The sequence below is a fragment of the Pleurodeles waltl genome, chromosome 4_1 (assembly GCF_031143425.1).
Source record: "Pleurodeles waltl isolate 20211129_DDA chromosome 4_1, aPleWal1.hap1.20221129, whole genome shotgun sequence".
NCBI lineage: Eukaryota > Metazoa > Chordata > Amphibia > Caudata > Salamandridae > Pleurodeles > Pleurodeles waltl.
In genome coordinates this window covers 156,350,501-156,372,079 of record NC_090442.1, presented here as the reverse complement: position 1 = coordinate 156,372,079, position 21,579 = coordinate 156,350,501, and the positions used below count along the sequence as shown (strand labels likewise).

The window sequence follows — 21,579 nt, the reverse complement described above, 5'->3', positions numbered from 1 at the left end:
CACCACCAGCATTATCGTGCCTAGCCCTAGTCTGTGGAACTCAACTATAAAAGGCTAGAACTTAATATTCTTTTTTCTCAACAGACTTAAAAAAAAAAAACACACATCTCTTCGGACTACACTTCCTTCGTTGATTCAATGCAAAGCTCAAGTCTGTCACCGTCCACACTGGTTGCCTGTAAAGCACAGATCTGTACTAAATAAAGACTTAAAATACATGAATAAATAGGCAGTCATTTAACAAACACTTGCACATAAACACACACAGGACTTATTTGGGTAACAAGAAGTTACACTGCTGCCCTGATAAAATTCAGCCGAGATCCCCCTCACTAGGACCCCCTTCAAAGGTCCCATCTTGCATGTCCCACACCTGGATCCCAGAGTTTGCATACCGGTGAGGAGAAGCTCCACTGCTGCCAACTCTCCCATGTCAAAAAGGTCGCTCAGGATGAAGGCCTCTTTAATGAGCTGCTCTGGGAGCAGGCGGGTGCCCTGCTGTCCCTGGATGGCGATCCCCTCAGTGCTGGCTTTCTGTACCTTTTCATGCTGCTGGGCGTTCTTTGGCTGAAAAAGGGAAGGAGGGTTAAAGGGAAAACAATGAGAGTTGAAAGTGGCAGTAACACAAGAATGAACACAATAATAACAAGCACTGGCAAAAGCCAATAGGTTGGGCTTGCAGTCCAAGTCCTAATTAAAATATTTTTTTACATGCCTGCTGCAGTAAAACAAGCATTGGCAACGCCAAGAACCTTGCCTTTTTGACCTATGGGCTTTGCCAATGCCTTTTGCCGACGCTGTGTCACCATGTGTGCACGCCTTTTGGATGTCATATCACCATGCATGTGCGCCCTTTGGAATGATGCTGGGCCCTATTTATTTATTTATTTTCTTAAAATTTACCGCTCCAACTTGAATCAATAAATAAAAATATTTTACTCGCACTAAAGTGCTTTTTGCAATGCAGAGTGGCCTGGCAGCAACTGGCAGCTGTCAGGTTCTGAAAAAAAAAATATATATATATACATATTTTAAAGGACAGCGAGAGCCTGGAAGCAACAGAGTAGCAGATGGGAGGAAGTGACAGGAAGTGGGCAAGGGAGCAATAGGTGAAGTTTAAGGATGGGTATGCCGGCAGATTAAAAAAATATATATATATATGAATGGTTGAGGTTATCGAGGTGGAGGGAGCAACAAGTATCGCCTGGGGCGTAGTGTTTTGGGGGAAGCAGCAAAATAGAGCGAGGGCTAGAGAATATGTCACTCTCATGGAACGTTGAAAAAAGAAAAAGTAGTCCCCTGAATGTGAGCGCTGGACGAAAACAAGGTATCTAATCAAAAGTATGGTAAATAGTGTATGCTTCAGAGGTGATACGATCGAAGGATAGGAGGGGACGCTATTGAAAAAAGGAGCAAGAAAACTAGAGTAAAGAGCAGGCCTCATCTAAGCCCACTGTGATGTTTTTTTGTATAGCACACAAGTGGTCTTCTGCTAAAATCAGTTTGAAGAGGAGACCTACAATCAAACTGCAGCTTTCTGTATACAAAGCACCTATGAGATAAGTGATGTGAAGTGATGTGTTAGTGACTCTTGAGATTTAATTACTCCTCTATGCATTAATACTACCACTCCACGTGAAGCATAACGATTCCAGCATTAGATGAAAGAGAAAAATCCAATTTGGGAACCAAAGCCCACAATTTATATTTTTAAATGATTGCTAACAGTAGATAATGCAGAAAGCTGCAATGTCAAGTCAACCCCAAAACACTATACATAATTATAGATCAGTTAGCTATTAAGGTTGAGTTATAGCTTTAAAACATTTTTAAATGGTGTCTTTACTATCAAAGGGTTATGCCTCTAATGTGACACAGGTCAGTAAAAATTACATCACTGTATCACTTGGAAGCCTGTTTGACATTCACTGAATTCTTACGTCCTTTCAAGCAGTTAATTCCATCAACTTTCATCACTGATGGCAGATTTCCTTTTTGGCATCACTTGTTTGAACTTTTAAACAGAGACGTAGAGCAACAGAGTAATTGACTCAAGAACATACCTCACCTGAAAACTTAAGGCCCACCTTCCAAATCAATGGGAAATGAAACTAAACAAACATCGTTAAGTAAACCTTTTCTGCTGCCACCTCTGGCAACGTGACTTATTTGTATTCTAATGTAAAAACAACTGTAAACAAATATACCTTTACAGTTAAAGTGTTGAATATAGGTTCAGGAGAGTCGGACCCATGCATGAAGTTCAGATTAACTACTATTTCAATTTGTTCTATTAATGATACGTGGTTATCCTCAAAAGTTTGGCATGGAAATGACCCTCTTGGGCCTATGTTGGAGACTCCTGCTTTATAAAGTCTCAGAAATAGGTCCAAACTAGATCACATTTGAACAGAAAACCTTATAGGTTTACTTGCTCAGATTTCATGCACCTAATAATAAACATACTTTTTGTTGCTCAAACGCACTCATCCTCAATGTTAAGCTCACAACATGCATGGGTGCCCTTTTCAGGGGGGCAGGCACATATGCCCAATTGTTCTTCTTGGTCTAGTCCTTGGTGCATTTTTGATCCTTCTGCCATCTTTGTGAAGTAAAGTAGTAGTACGCAGGACCAAAGTCACTAGCAGGATTATTGTTTCATGCAACTGGCAATGGCAGTAAGTATTTATTTATACAGAAATGTAGGCAGGTACTACTATAGTAGTTATACTTGGGATGCTATAAAACTTAATACCAGATATTCAAGATATTCACATAAAATAATCAATGACAGAAATGGTGCTGATATGCATTATAAACCTGAAATCCAGACATTGATAGAGTCCTTCCAAGCCTAAAGTGCCCACTTCGCTACAGACTTTTTAAATGTTACCTTTAATACTTAGCATTTTGGGAAACAAATTTTGTAAGATAAGTTGTTCAAGAAAGTTTGCGATAAGGAGGAAAATGTCAGAAGGTGAAGAGGTGTTCGACTTGTCAGCCTTGGGTGGTCTTCCCTCCAAACTGTATGCTTTCTCCCCTCCTCTTCTGCTGGCCTTAAGCCTTTGTGCACTTTACCCATGCTAACCAGTGCTAAAGCGATTGTGCTCACTCCCTAAGATATGGCAAAATTGTCTCACACCTGATTAGCATATTTAATTTACTCAAAAGTCCCTAGTAAAGGGGTGCACCATATATTCAAGGCAAGTAAATTGAATGCTACTAGAGGGCTTGCAGCACTTGAGAGCCACCCACTTAATTAGCCCCTTAAAACATGTTACAGGTTTGCCATTGCAGCTTTAAACTGCCAATTCAACTTGATAAAATAAATCTTTTGCCAAGCCTAAAACTCAATTTTTATTACATACAAGTCACACCGAAGGAAGGCCCGAAACAGGCCCATAGGGCAGGGTGGATTGTATTAAAAAAGTAGGACACATACTTTTAAGTTGTACATGCCCTGGCAGTGGAAAAACGGACACATTCGTATTTCACTACTGTGAGGCCTATCTCTCCCATTGGAGAGCATTGGGTTACCTTAATAAATTTATCAGGTGTTAACTTTGGTTTGGGAGCAGGTAGAAATGTCAGGTTTTGTGTTAAAGGGATTGTAATTTAAACTCATCTTTATTGATAAAGTCAGACTAAGTCACACTCCTGTAAATACCACTTTTAGAAAATTGGCACTTTCTCGTCCTAACCATTTGTTGTCTGCAGTCTGTTTCCTGGGTCACATGATTATGTGTAGTTGGCCTTTGTGTATTATACTAAGATTGTCACATAGCAGAGGGGGAGCAGAGCTGTACACAGCCCCACTTCCACTTCAAAGAGACTGCCTCAGCTCACACTCAAATAACTTCACACTAGCCCATTTTGCCTGCAGACAGCCTGGGACCAGGGCAGCGAGGCAGGAAATTCTAGACTGTTTGGGGGAGGATGTAGACCTCAAAATGTTTCTTCCACTATAAAGCTAACAGCAGGTATAGCAAGCAATGCAACAGATATTGCATTTCCCGCACAAATTGGTTAACCCTGGCTCAATTTGTTCTTTTCCAGCCACATAACTCCACTGGCCCTAAATATAACTAAACCACTTCCATTTACCTTCTTCCTCCATCTGCAGCACAAAATGAAAGTGCTGCCATTTAGCATCCTAATTTAAATCTGCCATGCTAATTCCAATAGAACACCACTTTCATCACCCCATCATCAGAGTTGCTGGTTGGCTAGCACAATACTCCACCTCTCCCCCTCAAAAAAGACACAAGAGCCATGGAGAAGTAACAAGAGAAATAAGAGAGAAATAAACTAGAAAGGTCACCCAGAAATACAAGAGTATTCAAACAGTCATAGTTTGATAAGGATTTTACATTGGCCTGGATCATGATCGTAATTGCAATAAGGTGTGATTAATAAAAGATATACAATCTTCATGTAAACCCAGTAAAAATATTTATCAGAAATAAACTTTTGGCATTAGACTGTAATGCTCAAAGCAGCCCCTAGAGGGCACCGCAACAAAAACAGCATTTGGAAGCAACACGGTCATGTAACCATACAGTCAGCCCCTAGAGGGCATACCCACATGAAAACTGAATGGCAGAAAGTAATGTAGTGTAACCATATATGTAGCCCCTAAAAGGCATAGTACCTTACACATTTTCAAGCCTACTAGCAGGTCTACTAGAATTTTATTACAAACAAGGCCACTAAAACACAAACTACTCCCAGCTATAAAACTAAAGTTTCAGCCATGAGAGTTTAAAAATACACTAAATGGTGGGAACAAACTAACCTGGGGTGGGGGGGAAGGGAGGGAGATAGAGATGACCTAGACCGAAAGAGTGTGTTGTGCTGAACGGTTTAGTGGTGGTCCCATTGTCCTAGGGCCATCATAGGCTAAGTTATGAGCACAATGTTATGTAAAAGGAATGCCTCGCACAGCATTATACAGCAAGTTTTCCTGAGTGCAGTGAATATTGTATTATCAGCTCCTCCCACTGTGCTGGGAGAGCCGCTATGAGGATTTCTGTGTTTGTTCTGCCTAAATGGCTACAGTTTGTTTATTTTCCAACTCGTAAACCTGGGAGGAAATTAGGAATGGGGTTGCAAATTTAAATGACTGAGATTTGGTAACAATGTGGCTTAACTAGTGTTTATGCGAAGCTCTCCAATACCTCCGATCGAGTTTGCATTTCAAACTGCCATGGCTGCCGTGGAGCACGAAGGGGAGAGACAAAATAAAAATTTTAATAACTCACATTTGGTAACAGTGTGCAAAGCGCTGCAATACCTCTCATCTAGTTCGCGATATAGGAAACTTCAAAGCGGCATGGAGCGCGAAGTAGAAAAGACAAAAGAAAAAAGTAATGAGCACACACTCAAGTATATGGCTGATCGTGCAATAATGCCTGTAACAGGCTCAGTCTCCAAGGCGTAACAAAGCATTCTAAAAGCTGGACAAACAAAGCATTTACCTAGGAAATCAAGGGAATTTTGAAAGGCAGGCCCAGGAACGAATGAAAGTGATGGGCGTGGTTAAAGCCCACAAAAAAAAAAAAAAAAGTCAAGAGCAGTGCTTGTGCACCGCTAGGCTCGACCTAAAAATAGGACCCTCAGATCCACTCTTCAGTTCACTTCTGGATCTATGGAAGGAGTCTTAGGAAAGCCCTGCTGGCTATGTTCTGCTATGTACATAAGAGGACTTCCTTGCTGCCTGAAGCTCCCTTGTTCCCTCAGAGGGCTGCTCTTCTACTTGAGACCTGTTTCTCTGCTTGACCTCAAGACTTCCAAAGTAACTTCAAGGGCTAGTTGGCTGGCATCCTGATTAGAGCCTCAGGGACAGAAAATGTTCGAACCATCTGCAATCCACACTTGGACGGAAGCCTGAATGAGTCCTGACCCACCAACTGGTGCGTCCCCAGTCCTTGACCCATGCAAGTGGTGCTAAAGGTACCCAGATAGCCTAAATCCAAAACGTAGGTGCCAGTCAGCCTGACTTTGTGGTAGCTTCCACTGCGTTTTCTATGTAGCAGCAAACCTGCTCAGTGGCTCCTTGAAGAAGGGTATCAGGCCTCACGAGCTCTCGAAAGCCAAAGTGCATTTTTGTCCCTCTAGAGATTACGACTTCTAAAAAAAAAAAGTGACTAAGTCCGAAGAGACAACATTTTCACCCCAACCTCGTCCACACAGTCCTCGAAGATGAGACCTCCTTCTTGGATACCACTGGTTGCCTTGCCTTGCTGAATTTTCACCTTCTCAGACATGTCTTTAAAAAAACCTAAGCGGAGACAGGGCCTATTCAACTTTGAGTATCCGAACTGCGCTCCATTGCAGTTAGCCAACTTTCAACTTTGGCCCGGTTTCATGTGACTAGATGTCCATGGTTGGCTCTGATCTTTTAGGCAGAATTTTTCACTTTAAAATCTAAACATTCATAACACCGAGTCTACTGATTGGATGTTTGCCATTTTGGCATCAGTTTATTACATTTCACTGTATGCTTCTAAATTGGTGTGGGATTTTTCTTGTTTTTTCACTTTATTACTGTTTAAATGATACATAAATACTTTACACATTGCCTCCAAGTTAAGTCTGACTGCTTTTGTGCCAAGCAGTCCCTGGGTTAAGCACAGGTTAATTTAGTGTCAATTTATGTGTAGTGGGAGTCGCGGAGTGTACCGCGATTGACAACATGGAGGGCTTCATCAAGCGTCTACTGATGCAGTTGCTGGGACTTGCCACCTTCTCTGATCTTTTTGACGTGGAGAGGGCTCATCGATCCTTGGTGACCCACCCGCCTCCGGGGCTCCCCCTCGACCTTTTATAGCGAGACTGTTGAACTTTAGAGAACCGCAACGCGGCCTTACGCTGCGCCAGGGAACTGAAAACTTTGCAATATGAAGGCATGACAATCTTGTTGTACCCGGATTTCACAATGCAGTTACAGGAGGCAGTTCACTGCTGGGAAGAAACAATTGAGAGACCTACACTTGGAATATAGAATGCTGTACCCAGCTAAATTGAAAGTAGAAGTAGATGGGAGCTTGCTATTTTTCACAATCACAAAAAACTAGATCAGTTTGGGAAACGCGGGGTGGCAGGTAAAGGAAACTGCAGTATGGATGATATAGAGTTATAGCCCGTTAGAGGTGGACCACTAACTATATATTTACAGCCCTGGGGGCGTATCTATGCCACTAATGTAGCAGCCAACTCCGCTGCCCTGATCTCCATAATTGACTACACTGTACTGCAGAGTTCCGGGGCTGGCATTCTGTTGGTGGAAACTGGAGCTGTAGATTATTTTACAGTATTCTTTAAAGAAAGAGATAAGAGGACTGTGTGTTTTCTACTAAGTATACATGTAACATATAGGTTCGGTGACAATGTGTAGGTGGCTGGCAAGCAAGTGTAATACGAAGTGACTGGGCAACATCCACCTGCGTGTGCGCACCACTTATAGTCCTTAGAGAGGTAGAACCCGTTGGGGAGGGTGGGAACATGTTTTTAGGGGAAGTAAACAGACAGACGTGTTGCGATACTGCCTACTCTGGGTGGGGGGGGAAAGGTCTGAGGGAGATGTTGGGGGGTTATTGCTCGCATTCTTATTTGTGCTTGGTATAGTGTGATTGCAGATTCATGACTGGGGTGAGGTGGACACGGCATTGGGGTCCTACTGTAACGGATGACACATACTTACCCAAATCCGGATAACATAAGGGCACTCGTGAGATCCGAATGGTTACGTTGAAGGTGCGAGGTCTCAATAATGCTCAGAAGGTGCGCAAGATAGTGGCATACCTACATAGATACAAAGTAGACATTGCTATTTTACAGGAGACACTCCTGGCTCCAGATAGCCCTATGCTCACCCCTAGGGGGATGCAGGGACAGTTCCTGGCAGCGGATTTCACTTCACACACTAGGGGAATATCGATTTGGGCCTATAAGATTTCTGCCATCACCCTCCGAGAGGTGGCAGTAGACCCAGGAGAGCGGTATATTGCGGCACAGTGTGGCAAGAGTGCTGTGTCCTTTTTTACTGGTGAGCATATATGGTCTGAACTTTGATGACACCCAATTCTATCATGATCTGGCTGTTAAGGCTGGCTCGTGGGGGGGGGGGTCTTCCATAACTCTGGTGTGGGGATTTTAACTGCACAATGGACCCTACACTAGACAGATCAGGGGGAGGGATCCGTAAACCGACAGCTGCGGCTAGAGCGGTAATGGACTTGGCTTCCGAGCTGGAGTTGGTGGATATTTGGCGAGACAGGCACCCAAAGGGAGGTGGATATACACACTACTCAGCTGCACACAACCTGTACACACGCATAGATTTGTGGCTGGTCTCCAGGAGTCTGCTGGGCAGACTACTTTCTGATGTTCCTTGGCCTAGAACATATTCCGACCATTCCCCAGTCCTCCTATTGATGACCTTGGGTGCAGCGTCGATTCCACCGTTCTCGTGGAGATTACCCCCATACTCTTTGCTGGACTCTGTTTTACAGGATGAACTAGCAACAGCGATTAAAGACTTCTTTCAGATCAATAAAGGTTCAGTGGCCAGCATAGGTGTAGTGTGGGAGACATTTAAGGTCTACATCCGTGGGATCACCATAGCCAAACATGCGGGGGTTTTTAAATCGATTGGGGTCGTTAGCGGCTGTTAGAGCGGGAGCTAGCGCAGCTAGACCAGACCCACCAGAGCACTGCAGACACACAAATATTGGGGCAAATGCACGCTATATTACAGGAGTTTCAAGACACAGCCCTCGCGGAAATTCAGCATTTAGGAAAATATTCTATCACCCGAGCATACGGAGAGACTGAAAGACCTGGCTCGGTACTAGCAAATTTGGTCTGTCCCAATCGAGAAAAAAGCGTAATCATAACAGTGCAGGCAGAGGATGATGGTGAACTTAGATATCCAGAACATACAGGGGCCAGATTTCGTGAATATTATCAATCTTTATACACCTCCAGGGCAGCTCCGGATTCTGAAGCACTGCTGGACTATCTTACACACATTACTTTGCCGTGGCTAACAGATGCGGATAGGGAAACCCTTATGGCTCCCTTGACTTTGGGAGAGATGGAGGAAGCGCTGGGGGGAATGGCAGAGGGTAAGACTCCAGGCCCTGATGGACTGACAGTACGTTTCTACAAAGCCTACAAAAACTTGTTGCTCCCACAAATAAAAGAAGTCTATGAGGAAATGGTGGAAGAGGGGCTTATGACCCCATCGATGCGAGAAGCAATGCTAATCACATTGCTTAAGCCAGGGAAACCACCAGAGCAATGTTCATCCTACCGTCCGGTGTCACTACTAAATGTAGATGTCAAGATCTATGCCAAGATTTTAGCAGACCGTCTAGCCAAGGTTCATTCAGTCAGGGCAGGGAGGTTCGTTCTGGGCAGCAGCCTGACTATGAATCTCCATACACTTTTTGGTACAATACTGAATATCAACCCAAAACTAAAAGCTGTGGCAGTTTTTTTTAGACGGCGAGAAGGCGTTTGATTCAGTGGAGTGGTGCTTCATGTAGGCAGTCTTACAACGGCTTGGTTTGGGGGACATCTTTTTGCACCTGGTGTCCACATTGTATGGGGAGCCATCGGCCAGGCTTCACATCAATGGGGTGGTAACAGAGGCTTTTCAGATTACTAGAGGCACTAGACAGGGGTGTCCGCTTCCCCCCTTGTTATATGCGCTGGTGGCGGAACAACTGGCATGTGCCCAAGAGTACCACGGACACTGCGGTCTTCGTTTTCATAATTAAACACTTGTGATCTCAACGTACGAGGATGACACGCTATTTGATATATAGACGATCCACAACGTAACGTTGCTCCAATCCTCCGTGAAATTACGGGATACAGTGCGTTTTCTGGGCTCAAGGTCGATTGGGGCAAGTCTATTATGTTCCCCTTGACACTGGTGACAACACAGGTTGATGTGGGATTCCCTCTCCTGTGAGAGGTGGAGTCAGTGAGATATCTGGGTATTAAGGTACACACAGACCCTAAGGTAGTAGCAGTCGACAATTTCTACGCCGCACTTCAGAAGCTAACCGGGGAGGTGTAGAGATGGATCAGGCTTCCATCGTCCTTGGTATGCTGCATAGCGCTCATGAAAATGGTGGTGCTTCCTCGATTTTTGTTCCTTTTCCAGAACATCCCGATGTTGCTGCTGAAACCTATGCACTGAGAGTATTGTTCATTAGACTAGCCTGGGCAGGTAAGCAGCCGCAAGTGAAATGGTGCACTCTGACTCTCCCATATGAGCTGGGGGGTCTCAGAGAACCAGACCTGGAGATCTATATTATGGTTGCACATGCTGCGGTAGCACAGGTTTGGTTTCATGGTGCTAGTGAGACCCCGTTTTTAAAAATAGAGCGCGCATTGGCCTCCCCAGTCCCATTGCAGAGCAAAATATTCCACACCCCGAGTAGACGCTCTAAAGTGTTTGCGTCTTTGAACTCAGTCACACGGGCCTGGCACGAGCTCCTGCACCGGCAGGGACTGGTCCTATGGTACACTCCACATGTGTCATTGTACTGGTGTGCTTGGTTCGAACTATGGCGGGATCTGAAATTAATATAGGCTATGAACACACTGGGCATCCGTACTATCAGGGAACTATTTGCGAAAGGCATCATGAAGAAATGGGACTCGATAGAGTCAAGTTGCTGAGCCTACTGCGCTGCTTCGGTATCAGTATCACAGAGTGAGACATGTGATGGCTGCACTATTAGGAGATTATATGCAAGAGCTCCCTGATGTACAGGCTATCTCCGTAGTGGTACTGAATGACCAGCCTAGGCGACTGGTCTCCTGTTTACATATGCAAATACAGAAGACGCGTGTTCATGAGCTAGTGGCGGCGCGACTGGAGTGGCAAAGGGAGCTAGGGGTACAGATAACAGATGGCCAGTGATGCTACTGCTGCTCCATAACACGTGCGATCTCCTGAACGGCAGACATCGCCTAATACACTTTAAGTACTTAAACAGAGTATATTACACCCCCCTTAGACCCATAGATATGGACTAAGAGACACTGCAAGTTGCCCTAGGTGCGGTGTAGAACAGGCTGGTTTATTGCATATGTCCTGGGCCTGCGACGGAGTGCGGCGCTTCTGGCGTGCAGTGTCTTGCGAACTGGAAGCAATAGCGGAAGAACAACTAGACTGTGAACCGATAACAGCGCTACTGGGTTGGGATAGGCATCTACCGAAAACATTTCGAAAGTTGCTAGCAATTGGGCTCCTGCTGGCTAAGAGACGCATCGCCACGAGGTAGGATTGCAGTCACGACAGTGGAAGACTGGCACAGAGACATGGTGTACTGTAATACACAAAACAGACAACTACAGTGAATTGCTCCCCCCAACAAATAGACCTGCAAAACACTGGAATATCTATAAGCAGTATTTGATTGGTAAGGAAACGGGTGAGCTAGAGGCGGGTGACCCTGTGTGACAGGAAGCGAGGGGCCTTGGAGTTTTGCGAATGCGGGCTGGTTCCTTTAGTATCATGAGCGGGTTGAGATCTCCGTGCTGGATTGCAGAGACTAAATGTTCTGTGTCTCATATTTTTGTAACATCTGTCAATACATATTGTACATGACTGCAATTGCATGTTTGTATGTGAAATATTCAAAGCATAAATACAATTTAAAAAAAAAAAAAAAAAAAGAAGAAGATTAAAAGGGCCAGCATGTATTCATATTTTAAATGAAAATTCAGGAATCTAAACACCGGTTTTCCACTGAGAGACAGCTATTGGTTACAGTTGCTTGGTTTAAGTTACTAATCTAGGAACCAGTAGTATTCTCAATTTGAACTGGAGTAATATGTGGATTTAAAGTTCTAAAAACTGCATAATTTTAGTTTCTTCCAAATGAATATTGAGACAAATTTCCACTATAATATACTGAACAAACATTACATAATAAGGTTGTAAATGAAAATGAACATTTTTATTAAACTGTGAGCTAAGTGTATACACAAACGTTTATGACTGAAACTCCTTTTCAGATATGTTGGCAGATGTTGTAGTCTACAGTATCCTGGGTAGCAGAGAATGAGGGGTATGATTACTGCTAAGGGGTTAGCTTTCTAACCATGTGTTTGTTTATCGCAAGGGGTTATTTGAACTCCTAAGAGCATCAACGGCAGGCCTACTAAAATGAGGTACCTCTCTCAAAGTACCAGTTCAAAGCTTACCATACCTAACCCGTGCCCTTGTAATCTTATATCCCCTTGCAATCCATTGTAATCTTATATCCCCTTGCAATCCATCCTTGGCCCTCTCATACTCAACTGAGTGAGCAGAGTCAACCTAGTAGAGGTCAAGATTATATCAAAAGTAGGTCTAACACCCTTACTTCCTGCTTCTCCATGTTGCGGACATTTGATATCCACTGCCATACCCTCACATTTATTTCCGTCTGCTTTCCTGCCAGTGATCTTCCAAAAAGATAAGTGTACCCCTACTGTGAGACATTACACCTAATCCCACTGTGTGCTAGTGAAACCTAATGAAAATCAAAGCAAAGCTGGCAAGCCCAGTTTTCAGAGCTGCCTTAGCAAAAGCCAAAACTGAAAACAGCAGTGCCAAAGTGTAGGAAGTTGGCTCTGTATGTGCTATTTCAAAGTAAGGAATAGCATGCACAGAGTCCAAGGGTTCCCCTTAGAGGTAAGATAGTGGCAAAAAGAGATAATACTAATGCTCTATTTTGTGGTAGTGTGGTCGAGCAGTAGGCTTATCCAAGGAGTAGTGTTAAGCATTTGTTGTACATACACAGACAATAAATGAGGTACACACACTCAGAGACAAATCCAGCCAATAGGTTTTTGTATAGAAAAATATCTTTTCTTAGTTTATTTTAAGAACCACAGGTTCAAATTTTACATGTAATATCTCATTCGAAAGGTATTGCAGGTAAGTACTTTAGGAACTTCAAATCATCAAAATTGCATGTATACTTTTCAAGTTATTCACAAATAGCTGTTTTAAAAGTGGACACAGTGCAATTTTCACAGTTCCTAGGGGAGGTAAGTATTTGTTAGGTTAACCAGGTAAGTAAGACACTTACAGGGCTTAGTTCTTGGTCCAAGGTAGCCCACCGTTGGGGGTTCAGAGCAACCCCAAAGTCACCACACCAGCAGCTCAGGGCCGGTCAGGTGCAGAGTTCAAAGTGGTGCCCAAAACGCATAGGCTAGAATGGAGAGAAGGGGGTGCCCCGGTTCCGGTCTGCTTGCAGGTAAGTACCCGCGTCTTCGGAGGGCAGACCAGGGGGGTTTTGTAGGGCACCGGGGGGGACAAGTCCACACAGAAATTTCACCCTCAGCGGCGCGGGGGCGGCCGGGTGCAGTGTAGAAACAAGCGTCGGGTTCGCAATGTTAGTCTATGAGAGATCTCGGGATCTCTTCAGCGCTGCAGGCAGGCAAGGGGGGACTCCTCGGGGAAACCTCCACTTGGGCAAGGGAGAGGGACTCCTGGGGGTCACTTCTCCAGTGAAAGTCCGGTCCTTCAGGTCCTGGGGGCTGCGGGTGCAGGGTCTCTCCCAGGCGTCGGGACTTTAGGTTCAAAGAGTCGCGGTCAGGGGAAGCCTCGGGATTCCCTCTGCAGGCGGCGCTGTGGGGGCTCAGGGGGGACAGGTTTTGGTACTCACAGTATCAGAGTAGTCCTGGGGTCCCTCCTGAGGTGTTGGATCGCCACCAGCCGAGTCGGGGTCGCCGGGTGCAGTGTTGCAAGTCTCACGCTTCTTGCGGGGAGCTTGCAGGGTTCTTTAAAGCTGCTGGAAACAAAGTTGCAGCTTTTCTTGGAGCAGGTCCGCTGTCCTCGGGAGTTTCTTGTCTTTTCGAAGCAGGGGCAGTCCTCAGAGGATGTCGAGGTCGCTGGTCCCTTTGGAAGGCGTCGCTGGAGCAGGATCTTTGGAAGGCAGGAGACAGGCCGGTGAGTTTCTGGAGCCAAGGCAGTTGTCGTCTTCTGGTCTTCCGCTGCAGGGGTTTTCAGCTGGGCAGTCCTTCTTCTTGTAGTTGCAGGAATCTAATTTTCTAGGGTTCAGGGTAGCCCTTAAATACTAAATTTAAGGGCGTGTTTAGGTCTGGGGGGTTAGTAGCCAATGGCTACTAGCCCTGAGGGTGGGTACACCCTCTTTGTGCCTCCTCCCAAGGGGAGGGGGTCACGATCCTAACCCTATTGGGGGAATCCTCCATCTGCAAGATGGAGGATTTCTAAAAGTTAGAGTCACTTCAGCTCAGGACACCTTAGGGGCTGTCCTGACTGGCCAGTGACTCCTCCTTGTTTTTCTCATTATTTTCTCCGGCCTTGCCGCCAAAAGTGGGGCCTGGCCGGAGGGGGCGGGCAACTCCACTAGCTGGAGTGTCCTGCTGGGTTGGCACAAAGGAGGTGAGCCTTTGAGGCTCACCGCCAGGTGTGACAATTCCTGCCTGGGGGAGGTGTTAGCATCTCCACCCAGTGCAGGCTTTGTTACTGGCCTCAGAGTGACAAAGGCACTCTCCCCATGGGGCCAGCAACATGTCTCGGTTTGTGGCAGGCTGCTAAAACTAGTCAGCCTACACAGATAGTCGGTTAGGTTTCAGGGGGCACCTCTAAGGTGCCCTCTGGGGTGTATTTGACAATAAAATGTACACTGGCATCAGTGTGCATTTATTGTGCTGAGAAGTTTGATACCAAACTTCCCAGTTTTCAGTGTAGCCATTATGGTGCTGTGGAGTTCGTGTTTGACAAACTCCCAGACCATATACTCTTATGGCTACCCTGCACTTACAATGTCTAAGGTTTTGTTTAGACACTGTAGGGGTACCATGCTCATGCACTGGTACCCTCACCTATGGTATAGTGCACCCTGCCTTAGGGCTGTAAGGCCTGCTAGAGGGGTGTCTGACCTATACTGCATAGGCAGTGAGAGGCTGGCATGGCACCCTGAGGGGAGTGCCATGTCGACTTACTCGTTTTGTCCTCACTAGCACACACAAGCTGGCAAGCAGGGTGTCTGTGCTGAGTGAGAGGTCTCCAGGGTGGCATAAGACATGCTGCAGCCCTTAGAGACCTTCCTTGGCATCAGGGCCCTTGGTACTAGAAGTACCAGTTACAAGGGACTTATCTGGATGCCAGGGTCTGCCAATTGTGGATACAAAAGTACAGGTTAGGGAAAGAACACTGGTGCTGGGGCCTGGTTAGCAGGCCTCAGCACACTTTCAATTGTAAACATAGCATCAGCAAAGGCAAAAAGTCAGGGGGCAACCATGCCAAGGAGGCATTTCCTTACACAAAGCATGTACTGGCTTGTCAGTATTCGAAAAAAGAAAAAAAAAAAAAGAGAAAACGCTTTTTGTTGCATTCATAAGCCCAAACGCATAATGATGTTGGTGGGGACCTGATTATTCTGTGGGCGTGTACATGCATCCCCGCACACAGCTAAAAAGGGCAGCTGCCCGGCCACCAATTTTTTTTTTCTTAAATGGACAAAGGACGGGGGAGCAAAAACAAAAATAAATCACAGAGGGGCAGAACAACAAAGTTGTGGGAGGGTTAGGCAGGTGGAGGAAACAGTGGGGTGTGGAAGGGAAAAGAAGAGGAAGAGTTTTATGTGAAGAACTGAGGAGGAGAAAGCAATGGACAATGGTAGGGGAAACAGGGAGCAGTACACAACGTGTGGTGTATGGGACAGGCAAAAAAAACACAAGAAGCAGTACACAAGCAGAGAGCAGGTGGTGGGGAGAAGAGAATAACAGACACCACACAGTGACAAGAATTTGAAGAGAGCAGCAAAAGAAAGCGCCAAACAAAAAGGAAAAAAACACACACACACACACGAAAAAAGGTAGCTCCCCAAATGCGAGCAGTCAAAGGATACAAGTTAACTAATCAAAAAGATGGAAAAGAATATACTTTCCAAATGAGGGACAAACATCAAAAGAGCAAGGCAAGTCACCAAATGAGAAGCACACAAATAAGACACTATAAAGTAAAATACTGGTAAGCAATGGATGGGCCCTAAAGATCAAGTTACTTACCTTTGATAACGGTAGAGACTATATCCAGCTGCAGAAACCTTACCTTTCCCATGTGTCACGCTGAATCCGGAAGCTTTTGCTTGGGCAATACCACTACGTGGGTAGTCGAGTGACTTTGTTCAGTTCCCTGTTGCATCGTTGGCACCAGATGTGACGTAGCGGTCACCTATATAGCCGCCACCCAGGCGCGTGGATGTTAGTTACTTTCTTCACAACTTTCAATGCCAGGAGCGCAGAGCCATGAAGCAAAGCGACTACTGTGTGTCAAATCTAGGGCCCTGAGAAGGGATCACCCTAGCAAATGAGTCCGCAGAGCGAGAGGTATGGGTGGGATGGAAAAAAATCTACAGCTAGATATAGTGTCTACCAGATAATGCATTACCAAAGATAATTAACTTGTTCATCTGACAGAGCCTTCTAGCTGCAGATTCCTTACCCTTTGAATTAATACCCAAGCCATATTCCCCTGGTCGTGGGCTGCAGACAAATTTTCTAAACTAGAAAGTCCTGAGGGACCAAAAGGGGAAAATGCTGTCCAGGCAGTAGTGTGTGGCAAACATGTGCAGGGACGTCCACGTTGATGCCTGACAAATGTCCAGGATTGAGACTCCATGAGCTAACCCCATGGTCACAGTTTTTCTTCTGGTGGAATGGGCTCATAAGCCCTCAGAGGGCTGCTTCTTAGCCAAAGTATAGCAGATTTTTGTACAGAGAATGACACAGCGTGAAATGGTTAATTTCTGTACTGCCCTACTTTTCTTTGCTCCCACATATGCCAATAAGACTTGGCTGTCCACCCAGAACGCTTTTGTGTGGTCAAGGTAAAACAACAACGCTCTTTTGGGTCCAGTCGTTGGAGCCGCTCCCCTTCCTTAGAGAGATGAGGGGGTGCAGAGAAGGTGGGCAGAGTGACAGTCTATCCCAAATGAAATGGGGTCACCACTTTTGGGAGGAAAGAGGCACCGGGGCAAAGTACCACTTTATCAGAAAACACTGAGATAATGAGGCTTGAATGACAAGGCCTGCAGCTCACTTACCCTCCGGGCAGATGTTATGGCCAAGAGAAAGGGTGTTTTGATGGTGAGCAGTCAAAGGGAAAGAAGTGGCACAAATGAAGCACACGAGGCATAAGGAAGGACAAAGGGAGAAACAAATGTACAGCCCTTTTAGAACTATTTACAACAGGGGACTTAAACAAAGAGGATTGGTCAGACAGCTGCAGAAAAGCGGGTAAAGTAGACAGATAGCCCTTGAGAGTGCCCAGAGCAGAGCCCTGCTGGGCAAGAGACAGAATGAAAAGAAGAACAGAGAGAGAAGCAGAAAAAGGGTCTAAAGACTTCTCAGCAGAATATTTCACAAAACTTTGCCAAAGTTAGGTGTATCTCGTTTTTGTGGATCCCCACAAAATCCCCAAGCATTAAGGCGCAGAGTTGACAGGTTTGGGTGGAGAACCCTACCCTGCTGCTGTGACAGAAGATCCTCCCGAAGAGGTAGCCTGATCGGAGGATCGATGCTCATTCTCAGAAGCTTGGGATACCAAACTCCCCGTACCCAGTCTGGAGCCACAAGGATTATTTGGGCCTGGTCGCTGTGATTTTCTTGAATATCCTGTGTCAGAGTGGTATGTGCGGAAAGGTATACAGTAGGTACGAGCTCCACTCGTGATGAAGTGTCACAGAGCGATTGAAGCCTTGGAAACTCCAACTTGCAATACAGCTGGCATTGCACATTCTCTTCAGAGGCAAAAAAATTGAACCAAGGCTCTCCCGACTGTTGAAAGAGCCACCTCCGAGTGGAGACGCCACTTGTAATCCACTAGGCATTGATGGCTAAGTTCATACACCCTGGCGTTCAGAGAACCTGCCAGGTGTTGAACTACCAGTCTTAATCCCTGCTGGTCCAGCAATGTCCAGAGGGCCTCTTGACAAAAGGGGAATGACTCCACCCCACCCTGCTTGTTGCATTACCACACAGCAGTACCACGAACACCTGCACTAACTTCCCCTCGAAAGAGGGACGAAATGCTTTCAAAGCTAGTCGCATCATCCATGGCTTCAACAGTCTGATGTGGAGTCTGGATTCTGCAGGAGACTGGAGTCCTCTGATCTCCACCTCTCCCAGATGGCCGCACCATTCCAGAAGAGATCCATCTGTCACTACTGCGAGGTCTGGTTGGGAAAGGGAAAGAAGTCTGTCTTTGACCCAATTGTGGTTCATTCTCCCCATTGTAGATCTTCCGCGGTTCCCTCCGAGAGCTGGACCATATCAGAAATATTCCCTGATGCTGCACCCACAGTAACTTCAGGTTAAACTGCAGAGCACGCATATGCCACCTGCCATGACTTACCCCCAGGATGCAGGAGGCCATGAGGCCCAGCAGCTTCAGTATCAGTCTCAATGAAACTGAAGATACAGGATGAAACACTGTGCACTGTGTGCAGAACAGCTTCTATGAAAAAGAGCGTCTGAGCAGGAGTCAGGTATGACTTCGGCACATTTATAGTGAACTCCAGCAAATGCAGAAGGTTTGCCGTAGTTTGGAGGTGAAGACGACATTCTGGAGTGAACTTGACTTCAACACCCAGTTGTCGAGGTAGGGGGAAGGCTGAAACCCCTGATCTGTGCAGATGAGCTGCTACCACCGCCATCACCTTGGTGAACACCCGAGGGGCACTGGTAAGGCCGAATGGCAGCACAGTGAACTGAAAGTGCTTGTGGCCTACCTTGAACCACAAGTAATGTCTGTGGACAGGCAGGATGGGAAAATTCAAACTTGCATCCTGTAAGTCCAGCACTATCAACCAGTCTTTGAGAACAGACAAGACCTAAGCCAACATGAGTATCTTGAACTTCTTCTTGAGGATGAGATTTACAGCTCACAGGTCTAAAATAGGGCGAAGACCTTTGTTGTTTCTGGGTATCAGAAAGTAGTGGGAATAACAACCACTGCCTAAATCTGATTTCGGGACCCTTTCTATGGCTCCCTTTGCCAAGAGAGCTGTAACTTCCTCTCAAAGCAGAGGCAAATGATCCCCTGGCAGCCGTCCAAATGTTGACCGTATTGGGGGGAGGAAAGGATTGGACAGGCAGGGATTAGCCCTTCCAAATGATCAGCAGTACCCAAGTGACTGATGTAATGGACTGCTAGTGGGGGGGGGGGGGGGGGCGTTGATGCTGAATTCTCTCTCCAAATGGGCAAGCATGGTCCTGCAGAACCTAACTAGGAGGGATCCAAGGCAGCAGCTGCCGGGGGTAGGGTGGCAGAAAAGTTCTGGCTTGCAGAACCTCTAGGTCTGAAAACACCACACCCATCTTCTCGCATAGCTAGCGAAGCATGCAAAGAACAGTGGCTGGCATAGGGTTGGCGCTGTGGTACGTGCCCCTCTGTGGCCACGAAAGGCGCAAAAGGCAGACGGTGGACAAGGGGGTCGCAGAGAGCCCCAGGGACTTATAACATAGTCTGAGTTCTCACTAAACAAGCGAGTCCAGTCGAAGAGCATGTCCAAAAGGTTTGTCTGGACATCCCCGAAAAGCCAGATGTTCTCTGTAAGGCCACAGTCAATAAAACCGTTCTGCCCAGCGAGTTAATCATGTCCAGGCCACACCGAATGGTGAACTTCGCTGCGTCTCTTCCATCTTTCACCGCTTGAGAAATGATAGCTCAAGCCTCCTCCAGGACCTGTGGCAGCACTTGTGAAACCGTATCCCATAAGGAGTGTGAGAAACGGCCTCAATGCCAGGCTAGTGGCAGAAGATATCTTCTTCCTAAGCTGGTCCAACTTCTTGGATTCCCATTCTGGGTGAGCGAAAGAGAATGCGCTGTGGGAAGTTGAGGCTTGAACTACCACTCTCTAGGGGTGGGGTGTTGGATGAGGAAACTAGGGTCGCCCGGTGCAGACGATGGCATCAGGCAATTGCCCTATTTACAGGAGCCCCTGTGCTGGGCTTGGACAAAATTCCAGGCAGGATGTCAGTTAAGTGCCTCATAAAAGGGCAGAAGGCATTCGGAAGTGAAAGCTTCAGGTTGAAGCACTTCCGTCATGATGTTCAACCTCCACTGCCCCATGCACCACCATTGCATAAGAAGCTCCCTCCTCGGTAGCCACAGTGGGAGGAGACAGAGAGCACGGCAGTATCTGGAGAGGTGTCCAATCCACTGGCCTCTTCTAGTTCCTCCTACCAGTCCACAGATCTCTCTAATTGGTGTTCTAAAGGGTCCAGTGACCCTCCCAATCTTCTTCCATGTCTGACTGCTAAAAATAAGGCTCAGGCAACAATCTGGCACCTGTGGGCATTGTCAGCACCAGAACTGTCCAAAACCAGAATGGGGCTGGCAGCACCTGGCGCATCAGTGTTGTGACGGGCACCGGAGAAGGTCACACGGGCACAATCTGCACTGGTTCAGATCCAGAATTGGATCCGTGAGACCCCATTGGAGTCTAGGCCGAACCCACTGGTGTGGAACTTGATGGGCCTCCTCTCACAGGCCCAAATGAACTCTGGAGGGCTGAGCCCACTCAAATATGTGGCACATGGCCGCGTAAAAGTCCTTCACTTGAGCGGGGGGTCGCTCCCAGAAAGGAGGGAGGTGAAGTCGGACCTGGCATTGATTACGCAGAACCGTGCCTGGAACTCCAAAGTTCCGAACAAGTCATGCCAGCCGATGGACGAGGCAAAGTCAAAGTCCATTTAGACTTCTTCCTCTCCTGCCTCTTTCCCAAGTGTCCAGAGGACCTCGAATGACAAGAGAACTTGGGGGATCCTCGACTGGGACCTCCCAGGAGATGCACCAGATGGAATCAACTGTCGGGCCGCAAGAAGTTTTAGGGACTGCTCCCTCAAAGGCTTCAGCACCATGGCCCAGCAGTTCAAGCACGACTTGGAGTCATGGTCACACTCGAGACACCATAAGCAGACTTTGTGAGGGGTTGTAACCAACACTGCGAGGTGACAGGTGCCACACTGCTTAAACCCTACCTTCCTAGATGTCATCCTGACAAACTCCCAAAAACTGTTCGAGATAACATTGAAAAAGGCTGTCAAAAAGCATCAGAGGAGTAGCTCTCGGATCTGCGCCAACTGGCATGGAAAGTAAAGGACTAATGTCTGTGCGCCTGAGTGGCACCTATGTGACAAACGTCATATCCAGCGCCAACACAATACCACAGGCACCAGTTTGTTCAGGCAAACTAATAATATGGCACCAGGAACTGCGGGGCTAAAAAAAAAAAAAAGCTCTAAAGAGGGGTGAGTGAGTGACAGGAAAGGAGTGTACCAATGGACAGGAATACCAGAACAACACAGTGTGTGCGTGGGGAGGGGGGGAGGGTGGATGCGGGGAGAGGCGGGCTTGGGGATTTAAATGTGGAAGCAGCACACAAGGGAGAAAGCTAGAAAATGCATACTCTCATGGAGAGCTGAAAGAAAAGAAAAAGTTATTTCATTCCACGTAATCGGTGGAATGATACAAGTCATCCAATCAAAAGGATGGTAAACATACTTAGCTATTGGGGGGTGGGTGGGGGA

General features: G+C 46.5%; 1 protein-coding gene across 1 annotated transcript in view; it reads right to left on the bottom strand.

Moving 5' to 3' along the window:
- Positions 1–21,579, bottom strand: part of NUP205 (nucleoporin 205) — a 525,888-nt gene that overhangs the window by 461,252 nt on the left and 43,057 nt on the right. Inside the window, exon 3 of the mRNA XM_069227955.1 lies at positions 396–567. Within this exon, the coding sequence (XP_069084056.1) occupies positions 396–567 (172 nt within the window). The remainder of the gene's footprint in view (positions 1–395; positions 568–21,579) is intronic.